Source organism: Falco naumanni, chromosome 17 (assembly GCF_017639655.2).
Source record: "Falco naumanni isolate bFalNau1 chromosome 17, bFalNau1.pat, whole genome shotgun sequence".
NCBI classification, from domain to species: domain Eukaryota; kingdom Metazoa; phylum Chordata; class Aves; order Falconiformes; family Falconidae; genus Falco; species Falco naumanni.
The window spans coordinates 2,710,726-2,735,308 of record NC_054070.1 but is presented as its reverse complement, the minus strand read 5'-3'; the positions used below and the strand labels follow the sequence as shown (position 1 = coordinate 2,735,308).

The window sequence follows — 24,583 nt, the reverse complement described above, 5'->3', positions numbered from 1 at the left end:
GATCCTTCTTGGGGCCATATGTATTTTGAAAGTTGTGGATGGGGGAGAACAGCTTGGATTTCTTGGGACTTTCTTGAAGGAATGACTTCTCTTTTGTAAATCATTTCTTACTTCGTGGTATCCCTATCTTCCTGCCCACCCAACAGTGGTCTGCTTTACTCACTAGTCATCTCCTGCCTGTCACGTAGACTGTGAGCTGATCTCCATGAGCAAGGGTCTGTGCTCCTGGCCCGCACTGCCCTCACCCTGATCTTTCATTAGAGAGTCAGAATATGAATACTTCCAATTCACAACCCAGTATCTCACAGGTAGGAAAAATGTAAGAGGAAGAGCAGGCACATTTTCCTTGCCTCATTTCCACCAGTTACTGGTAGTTCTGTCTCCCTTTATTACGCTAAATAATTTCTCTTCACTCTTCAAACATTTGAAGGCCAGGATCCTGCTCCTAGTCAGTCATCCCTTAGGCAAGCTAGATTTTGCTTTCGTAACGTTTTTTCTGCATAGTAGCTCCAGCCTCCTAATCATCTTTGCTGCTGTTCTTTGAGCTGTTTCCCAGTCATCACAATTTTTCTGGTAATGGGGTCACTCAAAGTGAGCGCAATATTCCAGGCACAGGAACCCTGTGTGTCCCGTTGCGTCTGTGATGTTGCCCTCAGGTGGTTACTCCAGAGAGAAGATGCAGCTTTAAAGAAACCATCCAGTGTCTTCAGGACAGAGATTTGCAACCGCATGAGAGCTGTGGAATGGATAACTCTGCACTCTTTTAAGTGATGCCTTTGTGCCAGAAACCAGGATTACACTGGCTTTTTCTGGCTCTCCATCCTGAGCTCTAACTCTCCGTGTTTAAAGTGTATTTCACCATGTGGATGCTGCTGTGCTTAAAGAGCAGCAGGAATAATCTCAGCTTCAGTGAGCCACACAAACCTGAATGGAAATCCTAAAACAAGAGGCACAAGAACTGACGGATTTTCACCATCACCAACTTTATTAATACTAATTTTATGATTACAGCTACTTGCCTTGGTGACATTTTTCAGCAATTCTTTTTATCTCAGAATTCTATGCATCATAAAATTACATTTCCCTTCTTTATTACATCAGGTGTTGTGTAACTCCCAGATTATAATCCATGTCAAGTCATGAAGGGTGCTCGGCAGGTGACAAGAGACTTTATTAAAGGTCAAATTAGATATTCATTATGTTAGTCTCTCCCGACTCAACTCTTCATAAAGCTAAACTGTCCTGCTCACTCATTCCCTTCTCCTGTTACAGCCTCCACTGTCCCAGTGATTATGGTGCCAGGTTTTTTTCTGCCTTTTCTATTCCTCTCTGCCCTTTTGTTATGGAAGTGACCCTACTTAACACTGATTTCAAAGTGGGGATGCATAGCTGATTTATTTTGGAATTGTTACGGTGATATATACATTCCTGACCTATTTAATACACGACATCTTATTTTGGCTTTGCTTTGCTCTGCACTGAGTTTTCTCTCTCAGCACTGTGCTGTCCACAGAGGTGCCTGGAGTTTTTCCCTGAAATCAGCTCTAACTCAGAATATTTCATTTAAATATTAGGTCAGTGAAATATTTTTTCCAGCTTCCCTTAACTTATATTGGCACACAGAGAGCTCCATCTGCAATCACTTTGTGCCACTTACCCAACTTTTGGTTCATTCCTGCTCCCACTGAAGGCAAATGCCAAAACATGAATTAGATTTCAGAGCAGCAGCCTTTACTAGGGCCTTTTGAAGTTTTTCCCAGTCGTTCTCTATCTTACATAGATTTGGCTGCCTCACTAAACACTTCATCCTCTGGATGCGGTGCAAAAGCAAGCGGTGGTCTCGTCAATGGCGCTGAAGATTTCACCATTAAAACCAAATGAGCTGGACTCGATCATTCTTGGCTACCATATGTCTCAGCACTGATCATGGGGGACGTTCCTTCTGCGAGCCTTGCAACTCCTCTCACTGCAACACTGCTAAAAAATAGGTGCTTTCTCCTATGTTTTCTTTCACAACTTCATTTTTGTTCCTTGCTTCCTGCAGAACCAGTGCTGGTGCAATCACTGGGTATGTCTATAGATGGTCCTCTCAGTAACTTTTTGATCTGTTTGCTGATTTCACCAACTTCGGCAAGCAGACATTTCAAAATTAGTTCTGAAAGGTGTTTCTACACATTTCATGAAAAGTGATTTCTTTGGAAGTGCAGGGGTGATTTTATAAACATACCTAAAGGAAACAAAATCTTAGAACAATTCAATTGTTAGAAAGTTTTTGTGTTTGTACTTGCAAAATATAAATTCTTTGTATTTGCAAATAGTAGCTGTATTTTGCAAATACATGTAGGAAACAAGGCTTCATTAGTTACACTGCTTGTGGAACTGCTTATTAATCTTAGGCAAGGATTAATCCTGCAGCTGTTGCTGCCCAGTTTTCTTAACAGCCACTTGCAAAGGGCTTTATCCTTGTACCTTTGGGAAGGGCCAGTCAGTTACGTATCTGGGATTTTGCTTAGAGAAGTCTTTCCAAGAATGCTGAAAAGCTGGAGGAGAAAAAAAAATTACACTTACAGATTTGTTGATAGAATCTTGTTTACCATATTCAGACCAATATCTTAAAATACAATACTTAATTATTTTCCCAATTGTATTTGTGGGTCCTGATATAATGCTCAAGGTCCATAGTGCTGCTTTCTTTAGGTGAGATATCTGCAGTGCTGTTACTACATTATACTCAAACGTCCCTCGTTTTCCAGACTAGATGTTTTTAATGAAAAATGAAAATCATATCCTTATGCCAGAAGTTCAGCTGATTCAGTCTTCATTCTCTTAATGCCTCTGGACCTGATGAGTCTCCTCATATTACTGTTGTTGTTGTTATACAATGTAGGCATAACAACTAATAATGGACAGTAGGAAAAACCATAGAGAAATAAATAATTTGGGAAGAAGGCCACAAATACTTCCAAACAGCTAACACAGTTCCCCAAAAGGGAGGTAATAACGCACAGGATCATTGCAGAAAACTCTCCAAAACTTCCAGTGAACTGAATACATCATGAGACCAACGTCTCAAAAACAGATCTCTTCTTGCATGTTTCTTCAGGCCTGCAAAGGGCAGCTCACACACTCCAGCAGCCCTTCAGCTGCCTGCCATACCGACTGTGGGAGCTCCGTGAGCGCCTAATGCTCAGCTGATGGCACTGCAAAACCCATGCTTAGATTTGGGCTCCTCCTTTTCCCTCCGAAGCCCTTCGTTGTAAGAGCTAGTTTCAGGAAGGTGGCTGTGCAGAGCTCCAGCAGAGCGGTGGGACAGAGACAACCCGCCCCACTCTGCAACACAGCTACCCCTCGCAGCCACTGCGCACTCATGCCCACCGAAAGCAAGAACAGGAGTTTTCCAGGGTAAGGATGGAGAAAAGCAGCTTGGGATCTGGCCTGTCGTAATAGCTGCTGTTACAGGATCCTCAGCAGCAATCATTGTTATTGAGAAGGATGGAGATCGTTCTCTAGCATTTCTTTCTGCCTCAGCCAAATACTTGCTGTTAACTGCTTTTTTAGAGATTTTTTATTAAACTAAATAAATCATTGAGTATAGACCCTCTACACATACTAATTTATATGCAGCCCTTTGTTGAAGATAAGGCCTTTGTTTCTGCCACCAATGCTTCTTCACTATATTAATGACAAATCACCCAGCATATTCTTTTCCATAAGACATTTATATCTATATTGTCCTACAAATCTTAAGACTAGTCCCTCTCTCAAGTACCTTTGGTCAGCTGCATCCTTTTTTTAAAAAAATGATTCTTGCTTTCTTTGCAAGATGATAATTTTACATGGCTTGGAGCAATGGTTGCAGGAGATATGCAATGCAATCCTAAGATTGTAAAACAACAAAAATGGGATAACTGAGCAGAGTTGAAAGTTATATCTGTACTGATTGTATGAAGTTCCCTTCTGTATAAGAAATTCCTCACGTCTGCTGGGCACCTGGGTTAGCTAAGCCAAGCCTGCAAGCCTCCACCACACTCACCTACCAAAACTCCACAGTGTGTCCAAGCCCAAAAGGGCTATCCTTCACATTACGTTCCAGGATTAACACTCCTAGCACGCAGCACAGCAGTACCCATATCCTAGAGCACAGAAAGGTCTTGTACACCCGACTTTCAGTCCATGGCCTGGCACACATGCAGGAGCTATCACATTTTGTGCATCCAGGCTCTGAGCACAAGCTTCCAGAGCCTGCTGCCTGCCTCCCATCACCAATATCCCCGAGATTATCCCTGGGGTATCAGTGACCTAAATACACTGGCTTGGATTTGAAAGTTGCTTTTGTTTTTAATGTTGCTGAGTCTCTAAAACCAGCACGCGTAACAAACTGCCTATTTCCAAGCAGCGGTTGTGTAATTTTGCTCCCCACCCCCAGAGATGTTGCCTGCCATTCATTTAATGGGCTCAGTTTCACTGGGAAGTGCCTGGAGGAACCTCTTAGCTCCCTAATTAGCAACAGAAGGGGCCAGTCCTTGCCGGAGGTAGCAGTGAAACATTTGTGAGGTCTTCCGACAATAAGGGAGACAGAGAAGGGGCCATTTCCAGCTGGGAAAACAGTAACTTCTCTTCAGCATACAGTGCAGAGCAGAGGACTAAAGAGATGTTAGGGGGAAGGTATATTCAGAAATGAGAATGGGCTTTCTGCGCAAGAAAGGAGCATTTGTGGAGGGGGAGGAAGAGGTTGGAGAGATTGTCCTGGGCTCTCCCAAGCTGTTCATTGCTCCTGCAATCCGACTTTTATGTAATATACCATGGAGCAGCACAGAGGCCTCATGGACTGGCTACCGGTGAGGGCAGGAGCAAGGTGTTGCTGCCGTCTGCTCTCAGATGTTTGAGCTGGCTCTTGTTAGTAAGATTCAGGAATTAACAGCTCGGAGGTGCTTAGGAGCTCAGTGTTTCCTCCAGGGATCACTGAGGCTGAGCACAGAGCCTGCCATTCAGTGCCAGAGTAGACTTTGGTACCAAACAAATCTCCCACCAACCAGCTGAATGTCCTGAGACCTCACTGGAAAGGTGAAAACTTTGCTTGTCCATTGCAAGTAGGGCGATGTGCTGGGGGCTTTCCCTTAACCCCAAGGACACAGCCACACGTGGTAAGATCTCCAGTTTTCCCCATCTAATCCCATCTCTGGGCATGGCTTTTTTCATACAATACCAGTTGGAAAGAGTTGCATGTGCATGGACAGTCCCAGCTTGGACCTGTTGGACCACGGGGACCATTTTCCTTCAGAAGTCATGCAGGGAAATACAGCATTCAGTGTCTTTGGCCTGTAGGAGCAAAGGTCCAGCATAACACATGAAATCCTTGTTAGCCTTAGGACCTTCCTTAAAAGCAAAGGAAGAACATAACGTTCAAATTCGGGAACCTGGAAGAGCACAGGAAAGATCTGAAGCTTCCAGTTGTCCTGCCCTGCAACATCACTGGCCAGCAGCTCACTGGTAGTGGCCACCGACCAGAAAAAAAGAAGAGAGCTGGTCCCTGGTATAAGTCAGGAGACCATATTCACAAAGAACCCCTGTTAATGAGCACCATTTGCTTTCTAGTAATGCTTAAGACAGTGAACCTGATTTTGTGCATGCAAAAGGAAAATTACGCAGCAATGCCTTCATGCTGTAAGATGATGGCTTGATGATCTTAAAAGGTCTTTTCCAACCTCAACAATTCCATGAATCTATGATTCTGTGAAGGGCAGTGCATTACAGTTGGGGCCATAAATCCCAGCAAGGGCCTTGCAACGGCTCTAAAGGTCAGAATAATCATTTCCAAGTTGCCACAGCATCTCAAGCTATAAAAGAGCTGCGTTCAAAGGTTTTGTGCTCCATTCTTACCCCTGTTCAATAGCCCATTTCATAATGAGAAGTCACCAGCTTTCCTCCCTGTGTTTCAGGTTTCAGTATTAATGGCATTGATGAGGCTTGGATTATGATTACGTGAAACTGGCAACGAGAAACACATAAAGTCCAAAATAGAAAAAAGCCCAAATACACAAAAAAAAAGTGTTATTACTGGTGCTGCGAGCTCCTCTTTCCCACAAGAGGGAACCCAGTGTTTGCAGAACTACTGCTTGGCCTTTGGGTGCTTTCTCCAGCAGCAGCTCACACTGTACCAGCAGTAGCGAACAGGTCTGGGAGAGCTGGCAGGTTGTGTTGTGTTTGGCTCCTCCTGCTTGTATCCAGCTGTTAAACCAGCTGAAAAAATACATTACGGTAACATTTCCATGTCTGTATTTTCTATCATTGCTGCAGGGGTGATCCTGCAGATCAGTGACAAGAGCAAGAGAAAAGCATAGGAAACAAGCTTTCTGTTAGTATGTGATTTGTGCAATGGGAACATATGAAATCCCTTTATAAAATGATGCCTGTCGCACAGGGACTGTGGGAAGTTTAGACATTTGGAAGTTTAGACAGAGGTGCAATAGTGAGATTCAGTGTATCAAATTTTATTCTCTCTCCTTTTGGGTTGGTTTGTTTTTTGTTTTTTTTTTTCCCATGCCAGAGTAGCAGCTGAACCAGCAAAAGCACAGCACTGGGACAGAGGCAGAATTTTTTCTAATAGTGCTCCGAAGGGGCTTTTTAAAAATGGGTTTGCTAAGACGTCTGTCATTAAGAATAAGGGATCCTGCCCCAATGCAGGGAGATGCTCTGAGACATTTTTGCAGGTCCTTTCCTGTGGGATTCCCCTTTCCATTTATGAGACATGCATCAAAATCTCGTGGGAGGCAGCCTTGCTGTCTCCAGCAAGCAGTTTCTGCCTGAATTTGTGCATTTTGGCCTCGAGAGGTTGTAAGAGAGGAGGGGAAAAACCCCTTGCTTTCCACTGCTGCTGCATCCCAGGATGGAATTTCCTCTGGGAACCCTTTGATCTCTGCTCACCAGCACTCACACAAAACTCCTGCACATCCCCTGCACTTCAGTAGATGGGATCCTGGCATCCCAGCTGTTCCAGATTTATCGGGGTGAAGGTGGCGGTGAGGTGTTGCCTTTTAGCCCCAGGGTATTAGTGGCCTTGGTGTGTCACCTTGTATCTTAAGTAAAAGCCATTCTGACTTTCCCAAGCTTTTTATACAGAAAGCAGCAACTTCTGTCATTTCTTTGTACCTGTAACTAGCTCTGCTGGCTCTTCTCCCACATTCCTGGTATAGATAAATTCACTCACAGCTGTTTAAGCCAGTCCTTCCTCCACCAGCCTTTATGCTTTTTCCCAGTGCTAAGTAAGAAACAGAATTTCCTCGAGAATTTTGTCTACTGACGACATCACAGCCTGCAGTACCTCAACCTGGCTCTTTACAGGGTCCTCAGCTACCTTCCACATGGGTTGTAGTTCTTTCCCCTTGATGCTAATAATTCTCTTGTCTTCTTACTATCTGCAATCAGAGATATCATCTTCCAAGAGGCCTCAAAAGAGCTGGTTTTGTTTGGGAAATAGAACCTTAAAGCTAAGTAATCCCAGACGGATGTAACCAGAAATAGCTGTGGTGTAGCAATAAACTGAACTTTGACCAAATGAAGGATTTACAAGCTTTTCTTCCTGATGACTCTTTTTTGATGGCACAGTGGCTGCGTATGAAGTCACGGTATGAGACCTAACCATCACAGAGCTCACTGGTGATGGCACTTCGCTTAGAGCGTTGCATGGAGATAGGAATCATTTTCTCTCACAGTAAGATGTAGTTATTCCTGGACTGAAGCACAGCAAGGACACAATTTAGGAAAGAGAAGCCTTTACCTAGTAAGATTTTACTAACCATGAAGGAAATGAAGTCTAAAAATGAGCTAAAGCAAAGCATTGATTTCTGTGGAAAATGAAAAGCAACTTTTCCTTTTTTGTTTGGGCTGCTGCCGATCACAGGTGCACATGGAATAGAGCCACACGATGCACAGGTCAGAAGGGACACATGGAGGTCAGCTCATCGCAGCTTCTGCTCAGAGCAGGTTCAGGTAGATCAGGTTGCTCAGTGCCTTGTTCCTGTCAAATTTTGATTGCCTCTAAGGATGGAGATCCCACATCCTCTCTGGGCCCCTGTCCCAGTGTCTGAATACCTCCATGGTGAACTAATTTTTCCTCACATCTAACCAGAATTTCCCTTCTTGCAATTTGCGTCCATTGCCTTTTGTTCTTGGTCCATTTTTCCTACACTCTCCACTAGGTAGATGCAGACAGCAGTAAGACCCCACCCTTTGCCTTCTCTCCTCCAGGCTGAACAAGCCCAGGTCTCTCTGTCTCTCCTGGTACACCACATGGCTCCAGCCCCCCAGCAGCCTGGTGGCCCTGACCACCGAGGGTGGGCAGCCTCACTCCAGCCCTTCCTCTGCCAGCAAGGCCAGCACTGGACATGGCACTCCAGATGTGGCCCCACAAGTGCCGAAGAGAGCGAAGGATCACCTCGCCCAGCCTGCTGGCTAACAGCTTGCTATCTAGCCCTGTACGCACCGGCCTTTGCTGCACCTTGTTGGCTCAGGCTCAGCTGAGGACCTCAGGCCAGGCTCTGCAGAGCTGCTTTCTGTGCATCTGGCGCCCAGCTGTGCTGATGCACGGAGCTGTTCCCTCCCCGTGCAGGACCTGGCACTTGTCTCTTGCTGAACTTAATTTGCAAGCGCACGTTTAGGCAATAGGTGGCACTGACGGTTGATGTAGCTTGCATTGTCACCAGGAGAGTGTCGCTGCGGCAGAGAAAGCCAGCAGAGGAGACACCTGGGCTGTTTCGCTGGGAGCTGTGGCTAGGCGAGGAGGAGCGGACATGTGGCAGGAGATGCTTCCAAACGCCTGGTGAGATCTCTTTGGCACAGGGAGGAGGGACTCTAAACAGGGGTCCCCAGGGTTGGGGCAGGAGAAAGGCCCGGTGGGGTCCACCAGGCCATCGGTGGGTGGGAGCATGCAGCTGAGCTTTCCTGAGCATGGGTAGGGAGGAGGTTTTATAAGACTGAGCCTTGTTCTGTGCCACTCAGAGAGCTGTTTCTGGGACATGCTTGCTTTGTTAGCAGTGCCGAGTTTGTGCTGTTGCCGTGCTAACTGGTTTCGTGCCTCTGACTCACTAAACTCCAGGATGTAAGTGCAGGGGGTTGTTATTACTTGTTGCATAAGCTACTCAGCCTCCAGGGAGGTGGAGGCTGACACTGTTTGCTCTTAGGAGCTCTTGGTCTTCTTTGTCTGGGAGGGGTTTCAGGAGATACTTCCTTAAAAATCACATAGACTGTCTCAGAGATCAATTACCCAATTGCCTTCACTACTGCTGGGGTGTCCAGTACAGGCACTGTGTTCTGCATCACAGGTAGCAGTGGGAAAGGGTACCAGGCAACAGGAAACACCCAGTGGACTTGGTTTTTCATGGAGTTTCCTGTCCTTTTTAATTCTTTTTTGTCTCAAGGCATCGTAATTATGACACCAAACAGTTCCCTCATCTAGCTGCAGAGTAACAAGACTTTCTCTGTTGCTTCTAAGTTTTTGGTAGATTTTAGATTCTGCTTTTCTTGCAAGAGAATCTACCAGGCTAAAAGAGAACCAAAGAGGATGTTTTCTTTTTCTTGCAGGCAGATGAGACCTAAAAGCTTGGTATCCAGTCAGGAGTAGTTGGAAGTAGCAAAGGTACAGCAGCTCACTGAACCTGAACAGGGAAGGGTCCCACAAGCTGCTCCTCATGCCAGCCCTGGGCAGGATGAGTACCACGTGGCTGGCAGCAGAGTAACCCTTGAGCTTGGAAGTCCCCTGCCAAGGCTGGGCACCTATCGCTACACAGCTGCCAAAATAAACTATTTACTTGGCTGAAGTAACACAGCCCTCTGTAGGATGAAACACCGCAAGGACACCTACCCAGTTGTTCAGTGCCTTTTATCTAAATTGTGCTGAAGGCGGGAATATTATGGTGACAAACTATCCAGCTAAAACACAGCCCAGAAACACTGCCTCTGTTGCCAGCCAGCTGAACAGCTTGTGATCCCATGGCTGCACGGTAAATGGTGCTGGCAGGGGATGTTCCTTACACCATCCCCAAGGGATGGTACCATTCAGACAACACTATCAGACCAAGAATCTTTCCCACCCCACCCCCACCCCCATTTTCTAGGGATGGCACCTTGTCCCGGATCAGGTAAGTGAAATAGCTGCTCTGTGCTGAGGAGTTCACTTTTTATTAGCACTTGGGTTGGGGCACAGCATAGTCCCTTCCATACCCTGTATGACAAAAAATCTTCATTCACAGTCTTCTTTGAGCCCCCTGCAATAGCCCCAGACAGCTCTGCTAATCCCCAAGGGAAGCTGGAGAGCTTGAGGCACAGGTCAGGGGGATGGGAAGGGACACTACATTTAGGACTGATTGCTGAAGGGTTTGAACGGTTTTAAAACATTGCTGTCTGTCTGTTAAATCCAGCTCTGGTGCCTGAGCTCCCACACCTCAAGAAAGTCTGAAACTTTGCTGTCTAGGTAAGAAAAAGAGGCACCAGACAGACAAGTTGAGACCTTTACCTATGGACAGCTATGGTGGAGGGCTAGCGTTGCCCTAAAAGATGACTGAATCTGTAGGGGAGCTATGTATGTAGCACAGTCAAGGGGCATGTCTAGCACATCCAGCTGTCTCCAGCAGCTGAAAACTCTTGTCTCTGCTCCTCAGCCCACTCTGTGCAGTTTTTATTCCTGAAGCTGTCCAGGTGCTACTGTCCCATTCACTTCAGTACCTGCCTTAAAACAGATAGATCCAGATCCTACCGATCCTTGTCTCCCAGGGCACACCTGGTACATAAGGAGAGGGACAGAGAAGCCTTGTGATTAACAAGTCCTGATCAGCAAAGGCTTAAGGTCCCTAAGAAACACTGGTAGATGTAACCCTGCCACAAACCCTGCCTGCGATCTTCAAAAATAACAGAAACACCCAGCCCCTGCTGACTGCATGGGGTTTGTTACTCACGTCCAACCAATGTGACTACAAGCCTCAGCATAGTCCCTTTACCCTTGACACTTCTGTTGGGCGCAAACAATTTTATGCCTCCCCAGGTCATTCGAATGTTCTCAGAGGAATGCAGTCCTGGTCCCTGTGGCCGCTCTGGGCGTTGGAGGGATGCTGGTTTACTGGCTGAGGTCTAGACACAAGATCAAGACTATTGAAATGGGCAATGGATGGTGGGGCTCAGATGAAAGACCTCTAAAAGGGAAAGAAGATGAAAGTATCTGTCCCTTCAAGACTGAAACATCTGACAAAGAAATTGAGGTGCCCGTGCCTGGGAGGTAAGGAGGGGCAGAAAGCTGCGAGGTGGAGCCAGTTCATCACCCACCTTACTGCTTTGAGGTGATGCCTTGGGGGCAATAGCCAGCGCAGGTCCGTTAGATGATGCTCTGGCTCACTGCCCTTTATGAATGGGCTTTGAGCTCAGATTCACTGCAATGTCTTTACGCTTTCTGAGACCACAGACTCTCAATGCAACCTGGGGCTGCTCCTGCAGAAAGGCCATGCTTTGAGCAGCAGAATTTGACAGCAGGTCTGCAGTGGTGGAATGGGGTGGGAGGGCACTGGGATAGCAAAGGCACCAGTAGGGCAGGACTGAGGGGCTTCCGCAGAGGACAGGGTTGGAAGGGTGAAGAAGGATGGGGTCCTTCCTTCTGTCCCTACAAGCCTGTCACTAATTATCTGGCCAACTAGCAGTCGGTAGCACAGGCTGAGCTGCTTATTCTTCTCTCAGCTGGCAGTGCTGGCAAGTTCCTAGTGCCCAAAACCCTAAAGCGAGTTAGCAGTAAGGCAAGCGTAGAACCCACTACTCCTGGGTGCCCTAGGGGAACTGCTAACCTGTAGAGAAATATATTCTCCATAGAGATGATTCAGGAAGTTATACAGAGTATGGCACTGCTTCAGGAGGGCTTGTGGTGTCCCAGAGAGAGACACAGAAGCCGGTGGAGCCAGGAGAGCCTGTTCATGCCTGCCTTAGCATAGGGCACATGCAGGCATCTGGCCAGCCTTGCAAGAGCTCCTGTCCGCAGGACCTGCATCGCCGCCTGGAGCAGGCCCGCTACACACCGCAGCTGGAAGGGGCTGCCTTCCGCTACGGCTTCACCTCCAGCTACCTGCAGAAGGTGGTGGCCTACTGGAGGAACCCGTTTGACCGACGCAAGCAAGTGGAAATCCTGAATAAATATCCCCATTTCCGAACCACCATTGAAGGTGAGGGGGTCTCTGTGGCTTGAGCAGGTCTCACTCTGAAATGCACAGAGAGAATGGGGGGCTTTAAGAGGTTACTCTATTAAGACAACAGTGTGCATAACAGCTTAATGAAGGATCAGTAGTGGAGGCTATGTTATTAGTAACCCTCTATAGATTAAGATCATTGCACAGTGGTGATAAGATTAGATCTGCTTGAAGATGGGCTTCATCTGGCTCTGAACCTGCACTAAATAACAACGAGGTTTTCTTCTGCTATTGCCTTGAAGCCACCTTTGAAAACTGTAAAATTTACCCAGGCCCTGAGGTTGGAATATCCACCACCACCACCCAGTTTAGCCAGGTGTGGTTAGCCAGACTTTAGATAAGTGATCTGCAGGTTAAACTTATATCCTGCGCTTACTTTTTCCATGTTTCTCTTTTTATCACCCACACATTTTGTAATTTAGTCATGTTTTTGCACGTGTCTTAGCTGCATTATGCTATTCATTGAAGTGCAGCTGTACTTATATACTGTAAGACCAATTTCTCAGGAGGTGGATGCTCAGTCTCCTGTGACCCCAGTAACTGGGACTGGGTTCAATACCTCTGTCTGTAAGTAAAAGATGAGACACAGGTAAAATACCAGGCATGTCCTTTCAGCTAGGCATCTCCTTGCCATGGGTTGATTGTGTACCTTCTGCTGTGAATGCTAATCACAGTTTTGCCACCCTCCTTCTTCAGAGTTCGGAACAGAAACTGTGATGGAACTAAGGCTTTAATTTATCTGTCTGGATGTGTGGCAGGGATTGATATCCATTTTATCCACGTGAAGCCCTCCTATGTCCCTCACAGTTGAGCTGTTCAACCTCTGCTGATGGTCCACGGCTGGCCTGGCTCCTTCTACGAGTTCTACAAGACCATCGCTCTACTCACAGAGCCAGCTGAGCATGGCCTGAATGAGGGTGACATGGTGTTTGAGGTCATCTGCCCATCCATCCCAGGATATGGCTTCTCTGAGGCACCACACCAGAAAGGTGAGCGATGAAAAGGAGCTGTTGGAATTGCCAGGTTCTTGGAGCCTCAGTCATCCCTGGCCCTCACCAGGGAATGCAGTTTGTGAATGCAGATGCTTGGCTCTGCACTAACACCCATGTGGCTGAGGCTCTGGGGCTGGCTGTGGAGATCTGGAAGGTAATGGTAGCTGGAAACCAGGTCTGCTTTCCACTTTATCCACTTTCCACTGAATTTCCATCTTGTGTTCACTGTATTGCCAAGGAGCAAGGCAGAGCAGCATAGCACACTGTGCCTTTACACAGCAGCATAAACATGTGCCTCTGTCAGACCATGATCTTTGGCCAGGGGATGATACACCAAGACAAACAGGTTTCCTCTGTTTCTCTTTACCTACAGGCTTTGACAGCAAAGCAACTGCTCGGAAATTTCATAAGCTGATGAATAGATTGGGCTCCAAAGAATACTACCTACAGGGAGAAGACTGGGGATCTCTTATTACCACAAACATGGCCCAGATGCTGCCACAGTGAGTAGCAAAGGGAATCAGTGCAGAGAAGGTTTCTCCAGTTCTTACCCTACCTTCTGGCTCCACGGTCCGGGTCCTGCCTTCTGTTTGCCCTGCCTCTCATCGCCTTCTGCTTTGTTTTCTCCAGGGGTATCCCCACCCCTGTGCATTCAGTCATATTCACGTGCTTTGCATTGACAGTGGTATTTGCATTCTCACGCTTTCTAAATTTCATAGAATCATAGAAGCATTTAGGTTGGAAAAGACCTTTAAGATCATTGAGTCCAACCATAAACCTAACACTGCCAAGTCCACTGCTAAACCAGGTCCCTAAGTGCCACATCTACACACCTTTTAAATACCTCTACCACTTCCCTGGGCAGCCTGTTCCAATGCTTGACAAACCTTTTAGTGAAGAAATTTTTCCTGATATCCCATCTGAACCTCCCCTGGCACGACTTGAGGCCATTTCCTCTCATCCTCTCACTTGTTACCTGGGAAAAAGTGACCAACACCCACCTTGTTACAACCTCCTTTCCTGTAGTTTTAGAGAGCAAGAAGGTCTCCCCCAAGCCCCCTTTCCTCCAGACTAAACAAGCCCAGTTGCCTCAGCTGTTTCTCATAGGACTTGTTCTCTAGACCCTTCACCAGCTCCGTTGCTCTTCTTTGGACACATCTTTCTTGTAGTGAGAGGCCCAAAACCGAACACGGTATTCAAGGTGCAGCCACACCAGTGCTGGGTGCAGCATCACTGCCCTTGTCCTGCTGGCCACGCAATTTCTGACACAAGCCAGGATGCTGTTGGCCTCCCTTATCTACGGAAGAGTTGTACAGAGAAAAATGGAGTGCTCTTTGGCTTCTCTTTCACTAGGCATGGAAGTAAGCTCTGCTGCATTTTGATTTGAGACCTCAAGGATCATCATTCTAAATCAGGAAGGAGATAAATTTAAAATTGGCAGGGAGAAAAGGAAGGAGCTCAGCCTTTCAGCAGCTGATCAGTACCACGAAGTATAGGACTTTCCTGGATGGAGATGGCACCAGCTGTACCATTTTTAACTCTCCCAAATTTTTTTGGAAATCACGATAAATGTGAAGGGCTTATGTATTTGGCTTAGTGAAATGCTTCTATTACAGCTCCCATCAGACTTATTTTCTAGAAAATTTGGAAACAGAAAATTGCTTGATTTAACCTTCTATTCATTAACTTGATTTCAGATCTGTGAATCTTATCTTCGCTGGCAGAGAAGGTTTGAGAAGGATGATTTCCGTGATGCTTGGGGCTTATATACCATGGCTCATAGGCTTTACTAGGGAAGATGTTCGACGTATGTATCCTTTCATCCAGAAGAATATACATGAACTATTGCGAGAGTCTGGATACTTACACATCCAAGCCACCAAACCAGACACTGCAGGTAATGAACCTTCTCTATATCACTATGAACTTTGTATACTGACTGCTTAAGGCGTATAAACACATAGTTGAACAAAAGCCAACCATGTTTGAGAAGCAATGAATTCTGGTGACTGAATGCAAGACATGGGGACAAGAGCTGTGTAAAAGGAAGTGAAAAGGAACCGCTTAAAAAAAGACGGAGACTACAAATATCACTTTTCAAGGTCTGTTAAATGGCATACCACTTCTCTATGGCAAAGAAACCCTTTGCAAAAAGCCTCTTAAAGTAAAGCACAGGACCCTGAAATTGAAGCTTCTAGAAATAAATGTGGGTGAAAACAAGAAAAATACCATAAGCAAGTGCAATGTGAATCTTGCAGAAAGGTAGACACAGCCATAATACCTGAAGCCAGAAGCATGATGTAGTGGGACCAGTAGATAAGGAGTCTGAAGAAAGGTATGGCCATCTCAGAAAAGTTACATGATTTATTTGTATAATATTATCAAAGATTATGGGGTATCCCTTTATTGAAATAAACCCTCATCAGGAAAGACAGCAGAGCTGTCTCAGACTGGCATCAGGTACGGAGACCATAGAAGGAATAGCACCCCATCCTGGCATTTAACTGGAAAAGAGGAAACTCAAAGTGAAACGTCAGCTAATGCCTAGTCTGTTGCTTGAACTGATTGCAATATCAGAGAAATAAAAGGAGATAAACCAGATACCAGGTTGGTTTTTTTTGGGTTTTCTTTTCAAAAGCCAAACAATGAAGACAGCCCCCAGAAAAACAAAGACCAGTATGTCTAGTGTCTGATCAGAAAACTAGCAGAAATGTTTTTAAAAGGAGAATTCATTTACAGGTGATAATATCACACGGAAATCATGCTTCAAATATCAGAGCTCTGGCAGGATCAAGAAGCTGTGGATCTAGTAATGGAACATATTTAATTTCCAAAAAAAGTTTTGTTGAGGTTCCTTCCCCCAGTGTTCTTAAAGACATTAAACTGCCTTAAGAAAAAGATTAAGTTCATGGGTTAATAACTAGTTAACATGAGAATTCATGAATATAAATAAGTAAGCAAGTTCCAGGGGAGAGAGAGTATCACAAAAATCTGTGCTGGCACCCGTACCTTTCAATATGATCTTAATTTCTCTACAGATAAAAGTTAATGGTTAAGTGAAAATCTGACACCTATCCAGGGTTTGGTTTAATCTAAAGATAAATGGTTTTGTAACTCTCTGCAGTTAAGTGACTGGTTGATTAAACTGGCCAATAAAAACTGATGTCAACAAAGTCCAAAGCAATTTAAGCAGAGGAAGAAAATCACAATGGGCTCTAGTTTGGTTGCTGCTATGTGAGAGAATCCAAGAGTCAAGGACAGTGCTTTGAAACATCAGCCAGCTCAGACTTTAAGAGAATCTTACAAACTCTTAAAGAAAGCAAAAAGAGAGTAAGACAAAACACTAAATCCATGATATTTAGAATCTGTTCCACCCCTGTTTCATTAATATATTTTATAATCAAAAGAATACAAGAAGGGGAGAAAAAGAACCCTAAAGTGACCAAGCAGCTTCCCTACAAGCACTGTACATAGTCTAGGACTCTTTAACCTGGAAAAAAAGAAGAGCAGGGATTTTGTAGCACACTAAAATTGTGAAAGGTAGAAAATAAATAGGGGGAAAAAATACATATTCCCTGCTTAGTCTCAAAAAATATCTATATTATCAGTTTAGTTCTCATTAGGCAGGTTTAAAGCAAAGCTACAGTATTTTCACTCACCAGAAGCTGTGGTACCTAAGATGTGTACAGGTTGAATCATTAGTAAGCTGCAAACAAGACTGGTATTTCTGAGCATCCAGTCCATGAAAGTTGAATACAGTGATTCGGAGCCAGCTTTCAGCTCAGAAAATGCTCACCTCCAGACAGGTCACATGTTAGCTGGCACATTTTAGCCTGCCCTACCTTTGCTGGTCAAAGCATTTACATGACTTTGATGTGTAGCAAATCACTTTAGGCCTGACAGCACAGGGAAACTGTTGTGCCAATGCACAAACTTACTTTGCATTAACTATGTCCACTATTAAATTGAAATCACATTGTGCATCATCTTCTACGCAGTCATTCAGTGCTAAAGTCACACTAAAATACACTTGAGAGTAGGCAATTCTAAGGATACTGTAAAACTACAGCCTAGAGTGTGGTACAGGAATTTTCCCAAGGCAAGCTCTACCACTGCTGAAGTAATCCCCACCCGTTTTACAGGTTAAAACACAGATATAATATGCTGTGTTTATAATGTTTGTTAGCATTCCCCAAAGGCAGGAGCAGATAGCAGATACACAACACTCCACTGTTTAAATTACATAGAAAGTGAACAGCACTCAGGGTCCCAGTTAGCCATCCTAAGCAGGACAGTGCTCCCAAACAGTTTATCTGAAATTTCTTTTCAGAGTGTAATCCCTTTACATCTGAATTTGCTTTCCTGCCACACATTACCAAGAAGCCCAGAGGATTTTCTTAACTCCTATTTTCTTTTGTATAGGAATTGCTCAACTTTATAGTGCTGTCAGTTATAGCCAAAATTCCATTGGGGTGAACTTTTCAAGAATAAAGTACTACCAGGGCTAGTAAAATGCACTCTTTACTGAATTCTCATAGAAAACTCTGAAGAATTGATGTAAGTCCAGTTTAACTCCCACTGAAGTATTTGCAATGCCAGGCAACTGCAATGGTTCTCTTCTTCTCTTGAATTAGGTTGTGGACTGAATGACTCCCCTGTGGGGCTTGCTGCATATATATTGGAAAAATTCTCTACCTGGAGAGATAAATCATTTCTGCATAAAGATGATGGAGGCTTGGAAAGGTAAGAAAACAGGTGCTCTTCCATGAGAGGACTCATTAAAAGAATGAGCAATGGTAACTAATGAGGAGATAGGTAAAAGACTGGCCAAAGCTGAATTTTGAGCATGAAAGGTTACACATGACAAGTAGTAGTGTAAACTTACAGCAGACTGCCTGCAAACTACTGCTTCAGCACCAGGCAGTTTTGCTCTGGGCACATGGGTGCCAATTAATTTGCTGCTTGAAAACAAGTGGAGAACAAGAACAACTGTTCTTCAGGGCATGAGCCCAATATAGCGTATTGAGAAACAGCTTCCAATGAAACGTCTTCATCTTTTTCTATCAATAGCAAATACACTCTTGATGAGCTTTTGGCCAATGTGATGATTTATTGCGTGACATCCTCCATTGTGTCCTCAAAGCGATTCTACAAGGAGAACATCTCCAAGAACCCTGGTCTAACAGATGATGCCGGGTAATGAAGTGGTAGGTGTAAGAAAGATTTGCAAATGAGATTGAAACACGTTTGCCTGTATAAACATTTAGATTACTTAAAACAGCAAACTTAACTTCTTAAAAAAAATATCTAAGTTCTTATTTTCTTTTGATAAAAATAGTTGAGTCATTTTTCTTTTGAACCTGTAATTCACACAAAGTAGCTTGTAGCCAAGACAATGCAGCGGACATATCAAACTATATTCAGTCTTGTGTTCAAACTACAGGTCTATATACTTAGTCACCAAACAAATGTGATCTCTGGCTCAGTTCAGTTAAAACAAAACAGAAAATCAGGAGCATTTCCAAGAGAGACATTTAAACTGAATTAGGAAGCATACGGCTTAGTGGTGGATAAAACTAACGACTACAAGTGTTAAGCACAAACTTGGGGAAGCAATCTGGAGAGCAGTACCTTCTAACAAACCAAGCACCTTCTAACAGCCACTGACTTTAAGATGACTATAAGAGAGGCTGACCAGAAAATGCTGCAGAACGGAATTCCATGTGATTGATCACACAAACAAATAGAAGAGTCTTTTCCTTTGTAGACTGAGCCAGCTTACCTTTCCTCAACTCATTCGTTACGCTGGTACTATAAATTCTAAAGTAAACTTGAGCAGGCTCATTTCTGACTGTCACAAAGAGGTGATGCGTCTTGCCATTTATCACAAAACTGTAAAACAAGGTAAGTTTAAAAATAGGAAACGTTTCAAGATTGAACCGTGTGCGAAGTTGGCTCTACTTTACGTTTTTGGGTATAATATTCTCATACTCAAGGAGACTCAAATACAAGCAAAGCTTTTCAGCAGAGTACAAACCACAAAATGTGTCGCTGCGGTGAAGCTCTGCCAGCTGACTGTGGCAATTACTAGAGTCAGGAGGTTTTTATAGAATTTCCCCAGGACTTTTTTCAAAAAGGCACTTAGTTAATGTCCTCTAGGTTTGCAGTGTATGTTCCCACAGGGACTGCAGCTTTTTCCTCAGGAGCTAGTACATACACCACGGGTCTGGGCAAAGGAGGTCTTCAAGAACATCATCACTTACTCTTACATGCCACGTGGAGGGCATTTTGCTGCCTTTGAGGAACCAAAGCTTCTGGCACAAGACATCATGCACTTTGTCAGAAAGGTGGAACAGCTGTGAACATGCACTTTAGATACATATATAGAACAGAAGCAAGTTGTTCTGCCACCAGCAGAACCTTTACTTTGAGGGATCAAATAAATCCAATGTAATCACATAGAGAAAACAACATTTCATTTTGATAATCATTACAGTACTAAAATTGTTAATGAAGCTCTAAAGCTTTTCTAAAGAATAAAAGAAAAAACCCCAAAGTAAGCAACTTGTCTTCTTTCACTCCCGGCACCGTATCATTGCTGCACTCATAGTTCAAGTGTAACAGAATACATGAACGGTTTACTGCAGAAACACTGCACTCATCTGGGGAAGAGAGTAGAAAGAAACCAGCCCCTTGATCCTTAGAACGAAGGCTTCTGTTTAAAAGCTTCTTTAAACACTCGAGTGCTAGCGTCTGAAATATGCATTACAAGCAGCTTTGGTGGAAGTGTAAAGGGTTTTGATCTCCTGAGCACAAACACTCCTACGTTCAAGTTATGTTTCATTCAAGAGACCAGGAATTACATATTCAAGTGGGCAGCTGCACACAAGGCAGCTTTCTTCATTCTAACAGGTTTTCCCCCTACGGCTAGCTTTAGCAGCTACTACACTATGTAAACAGATGTTTAATGGATAACAAGGCAGAGACAGCATTCCTAGTGTGCTCCAAGCTCAAAAATACCAACTTAATTTCCTCTTCGTTCTTTATCATTCCATTCCAAATGGTGAAGTTAAAATATGCACCAAGCGTAGCAGGTTACTTCAACCTTTACCCTCATTTAAAACGATTCTTATCACACCATCGTGCAATTTTTGCTAGCAAGAAGCTGCAAGCAACGTTGCTACCAGTAGGCTCGAGTTTCTCTTCAAATGGGATAGAGCTGTTTGGAGCTGTTAAGCTCACTACATTACAGACACTTCTAAGTAGCTGACTGAAGGTTAAGTCCAGCAGACACCTAGTTTTGACACACTGTTCAAAGCTCTCAAGTGTTTCTCACCCTCCCTCCTTCTCCCATTCTGCACTAGACACCAGGCCAGAAGAAAGGGCTCGAGTTCTGCTCCCAAGTAATACCTTCTGACTTTGAACAGGAGTTTGACAAGTAAAGATAGTGCTGAACTTGATCACACTCGCCTCACCGCCTCTTCACATTTCATAAACATTGAAGAGTCTAAGACTTAGAAGTAAAAGCAAGCAAGAAACTAACTTTTATTGTTGTTGTCTTAAGTGAGAACAAGCTAGCATATTGGGGCAGGAGTCCTATGCAGGAGCGGGCTGGAAACTAATGGGAGAAACAGCTAGGTATTGTGAAGGAGAATAGGAAAGATAAACATGGTTATCTAGTGTTTAATAGGTGTCTGCATGCTTGTAGAGATATATAGCATTGTAACTGCATGAATGATTCCTGCCCTGAGCCTGGTGGAGCATACAGCTGCGGTTTGTGTCCGGGCTCAGAGATGTAAATAGGGGCTTCTCTGTTTTGGTGGAAGTGTTTCTCTTTGCATAAAAAAAGAGGGAATGAAGGGAATGACCCCAGAGGTATGTTCAGAGAAGACATGCTACGTTTCGAACTTTTTGACTGAACCAGTTCTTGTTTGGTGTGCCCTTCCACCTATGTATAATGTTAATCCAAAAGAAGATGATACTGTTTACACTTTGAATGTCGATAATTGTCTTTCTGTAGATGCTATATGTAGTAGGAGGCTATGATGGGAACGTGTCGCAGCGGTTCTTCTCTTACCCGGAGTAACAGCAGGGAAAGCATTAAAGAGTTAAATCACCTTGTTTGGTAGGCAGTTAAGCATGTGAGTCAAAATTGCCACTGCTTTTTGTTGTTGGTTCAAGGACATGGCTGTGAGGATTTTGATTGTATGTGCTGCATGGATTTTAGGCGCCCCATTGCAGCAACATGTTATCAAAATCTGAGAAGATGTCAGCCTTTTGGGGCATCCATTCACTCAATTGGCAGTATTGTTTGTTTGCTGTTACCTTGGTTGCTGTCATGTTTGCAAGGGCCCTGCAGAACATGGCAAACCTGGTACTAGCTGTTCAAAAACAAAAAGGGGAAATTGTAAAATTGTACGGAACAGAGACAGTGGGTTATTCTGACATTGATAATATGTCTTAGTTGCTTTTTTATTTGTTCTATTACTTATACCTTGTTTTTACTCGTTCGGTTTCAAAGGTTCTTTTTGTGCAACAGGAAGGGGGAGATGCAGGAGCGGGCTGGAAACTAGGACCATGCGTGGCGGTCAGTTTGCTGAGGGGAATGTGCTCGAGCTTGTCTGGACAACAATTAACATGATGAGATGTTTACAGAGCACAGGGGAGTGGGGGACAGATGGCACCAAGGAAAAGTAACAGCTTGCTGTTAATTGCTGGTAGTTAACCACCAATCGGGGATTGCCTAGTATGCAAGGCTTAGCTTCAAGAACCAATCTGTTTCAAACGCGCAGCTTCTGAAAGTGTATAGAAACTCGTGCTTCTGTACAATAAGTTGACATTTGCTTGCATCAAGCTGCGTCCCGTCTCTTCATTCGCCGCAGTCCTAACTTCCTCTGAAGAGGGTTAGAGCAGAAACTGCTTGCTTTTAGTTCTAACTGTATATCTAACTGACCGTCAAGGCTGTTGGGCTAAAGGTTAGTAAAAAAATAGGAAGACGTGCTTCCCCAGTTCCACAGGGCCAATCAATCTCTTTTTGTCACCAGTACAAGACCTTCCAATTACTCAGAAGTCCCACTCTTTGTTTGGATTATTAAGTAACTGAAATTGAGTTATAGAGAAGTCTAATTTTATCAAATAGATAGGCAAACACTCGAGTACTCACTCAAGCCTGATCAGACTACAAAGGTCTCCTTTTACGGGTAAGAATGGCTATAGCCTTTTTAGTAAAGGCCAGGTGTATTAATAGTCATGTACATTACCCAGAGAGAGTCCCAAGCAATCAGCTAATTTAGTAATGGCCGCATTAAAACTCGGGAGGGAAAAGGTTTATCCAGTATTTGCCAGTTCAGCAAGTACACAGCAGGAAAGTTTTACTCCCAACGCGCCAATTAGTCTCCTGTACATAACTCAGGTCCCCAAAGAATCACTGTATCTTTGTGCAGCTGTGCCTTAAAGGGTAATTGCTTTCAACAGCCATTCAGGAGATGAAAACAGATGGACACGGTTGAACTACAGGAAGGTAGTAGACACCCTGAATAAAGGATCCAGACAGACAAGAATACACAGTTGTATTTGATAAAGTTATCGCTTAAAGCAGCACCAAAGGTTATTCGATATTCCATTAAAGTTCTACAGAGTGTGGGTCATTCGTGAAAGCCTTTGAGCGCCGCTGGTGCTTGAAACCAGACATAGTCCTCCCAAGTAGAGGTCACATGCTGAGGAGCCGAGGCACTTCTGTTGATGTCTCCATCGCAGGACAAGTTAACAGCTAGTTTCCTCCCTCGAGTCGGCACTTTATAGTTGAGCTTGGGCCGGAACCAATCAACACCACAATCACGGTGTCCTTGGAGCATAACAACAGTGCCCATGACAGGGAGAGCCTTCAGCTCACTGAAGACATCCGCAACAAAGAGCGAGTCAAAGAGCTTGCGAACGCAGGATGCAGTTCTCAGGCTCTCCTCAGCACCGCCCTCACAGATCCCCTCCAAGCTGAGCTCACAGAGCTCCTTGGGGCTCATGACATTGCCTCCAAGTAGAATAAGAACCCGAGGAACCAGTGTCAAACTAAACATTATTTCCAAGCGCTGGAACAATTCCTCCAGTTCTGTCAGCACCTGCTGGCACTTCTTGCTTGCCAGGTCCATGGAGGGTGGCTTCTTAATCACATCTCCATCCTGGAAAACAAAGCAAAGAAAGATCACCACGTTTCATTATTAGGAAACATTAGTACCAACACACCCTTCAGAAAGCGTGGCTCATCCCATCCCTGAAAGTTAAGGAAGGTTAAAGGGTTTATGTGCCTTTTAAGAGATACAGGTACCCACGTACGGAATCAGGAGACCCAAGATGAACACAAATGGCTGCCCTATAGCTACTCAGTTTAAATCTGAATCCCACTACTGAGGAATGTCCACGAGAATTACAAACTCCATCTTTTAAAGATCAGCTATCACTCCAAAAAACACCTACCAGCCTTTTTTCTTCAAGTTGTTTGAGTAACAAACAAAGCAGTGGCATGCTTTGAGCACAAAGTGGAACAACAAGAGATAAACAGCAACTTTTTGAGACCTTTAGCCACCTAACCTAAAGGTTTTTTTAGTTGTTTGTGGGTTGGTTTTGTTTGGTTTTTTTTAATGAAGTTGTGATAACACTTAAGGATACAGCTACAACTGCACTTCACTTTACAAGTGTTTGGCACATGTGAGAAACTATGGACTAGGGTATTGTTTATTAAGATTTATGTTAAGCCCAATGTAAAGGTCAGACAGCAAACGATATGAAATCGCTTATGCAAACAGCCACCAGACACCGCTTGTGTAAGGTAGGATAACCGCAATCGCTTACACAAACTAAACCAGATACCGCTTGTGCAAGATAAGATAACCACCAGATGTCCAGGAACCGACAGAAACAGGACAAACAACCCCATATAAGGACATATGAGTGAGGGGTCAACTATGGGATGAAGGAGGAAGACTTCTTACTTCGGCCTCAACGACCACCAGGAGGCAGAAAACGACCCCCTAACAACAACTGAAGCATGCGCAGAGTACCTCCACTACTTCATGAACACGGAAGTAAAGGTGTATAAAAAGGGACTGTTTGAACTGCTCAGCACGGCAGTTGGTGGAGCGCAGACTCCCCTGCCGTCCAGCGCTGTTTTTGCTCATATTCTACTTGCTATAATTAATAAAATTTTAAATTGGATTATGATCCGTTGTGGTCTCAATTTATGACAACAGTTTATATTTTACATATATAAAAGAATTAGTTACAAGGCTACTTTCTTAGACTTAGGTGCAGCATGTTAGAAAAAAGTTTCAGCTTGTGTCTTTACATACTCTTTTCATGTTCTACTCGCTGGCTCAGTTT

The 24,583-nt window shown here is 44.3% G+C and overlaps 2 protein-coding genes across 2 annotated transcripts; one reads left to right on the top strand and one right to left on the bottom strand.

Moving 5' to 3' along the window:
• Nucleotides 1-8,769: 8,769 nt before the first annotated feature.
• LOC121098611 (epoxide hydrolase 1-like) lies at nt 8,770-19,761 on the top strand. Its single transcript, XM_040616825.1, is given in 11 exon segments — nt 8,770-8,818; nt 10,113-10,136; nt 11,036-11,249; nt 12,014-12,194; nt 12,977-13,207; nt 13,584-13,713; nt 14,908-15,107; nt 17,845-17,953; nt 18,281-18,406; nt 19,370-19,403; nt 19,405-19,761. Coding segments are annotated over 11 exon segments (1,446 nt in total). The 5' UTR covers nt 8,770-8,789; the 3' UTR covers nt 19,573-19,761.
• A 3,043-nt stretch (nt 19,762-22,804) lies between these two features.
• LOC121098681 (MAD2L1-binding protein-like) lies at nt 22,805-24,561 on the bottom strand. Its single transcript, XM_040616953.1, has 2 exons — nt 24,553-24,561; nt 22,805-23,385 (listed from the first exon to the last, which is right to left on the bottom strand). Exons 1-2 carry the CDS (start codon nt 24,559-24,561, stop codon nt 22,855-22,857), a joined length of 540 nt encoding a protein of 179 aa, XP_040472887.1. The 3' UTR covers nt 22,805-22,854.
• Between the last annotated feature and the right edge of the window lie 22 nt (nt 24,562-24,583).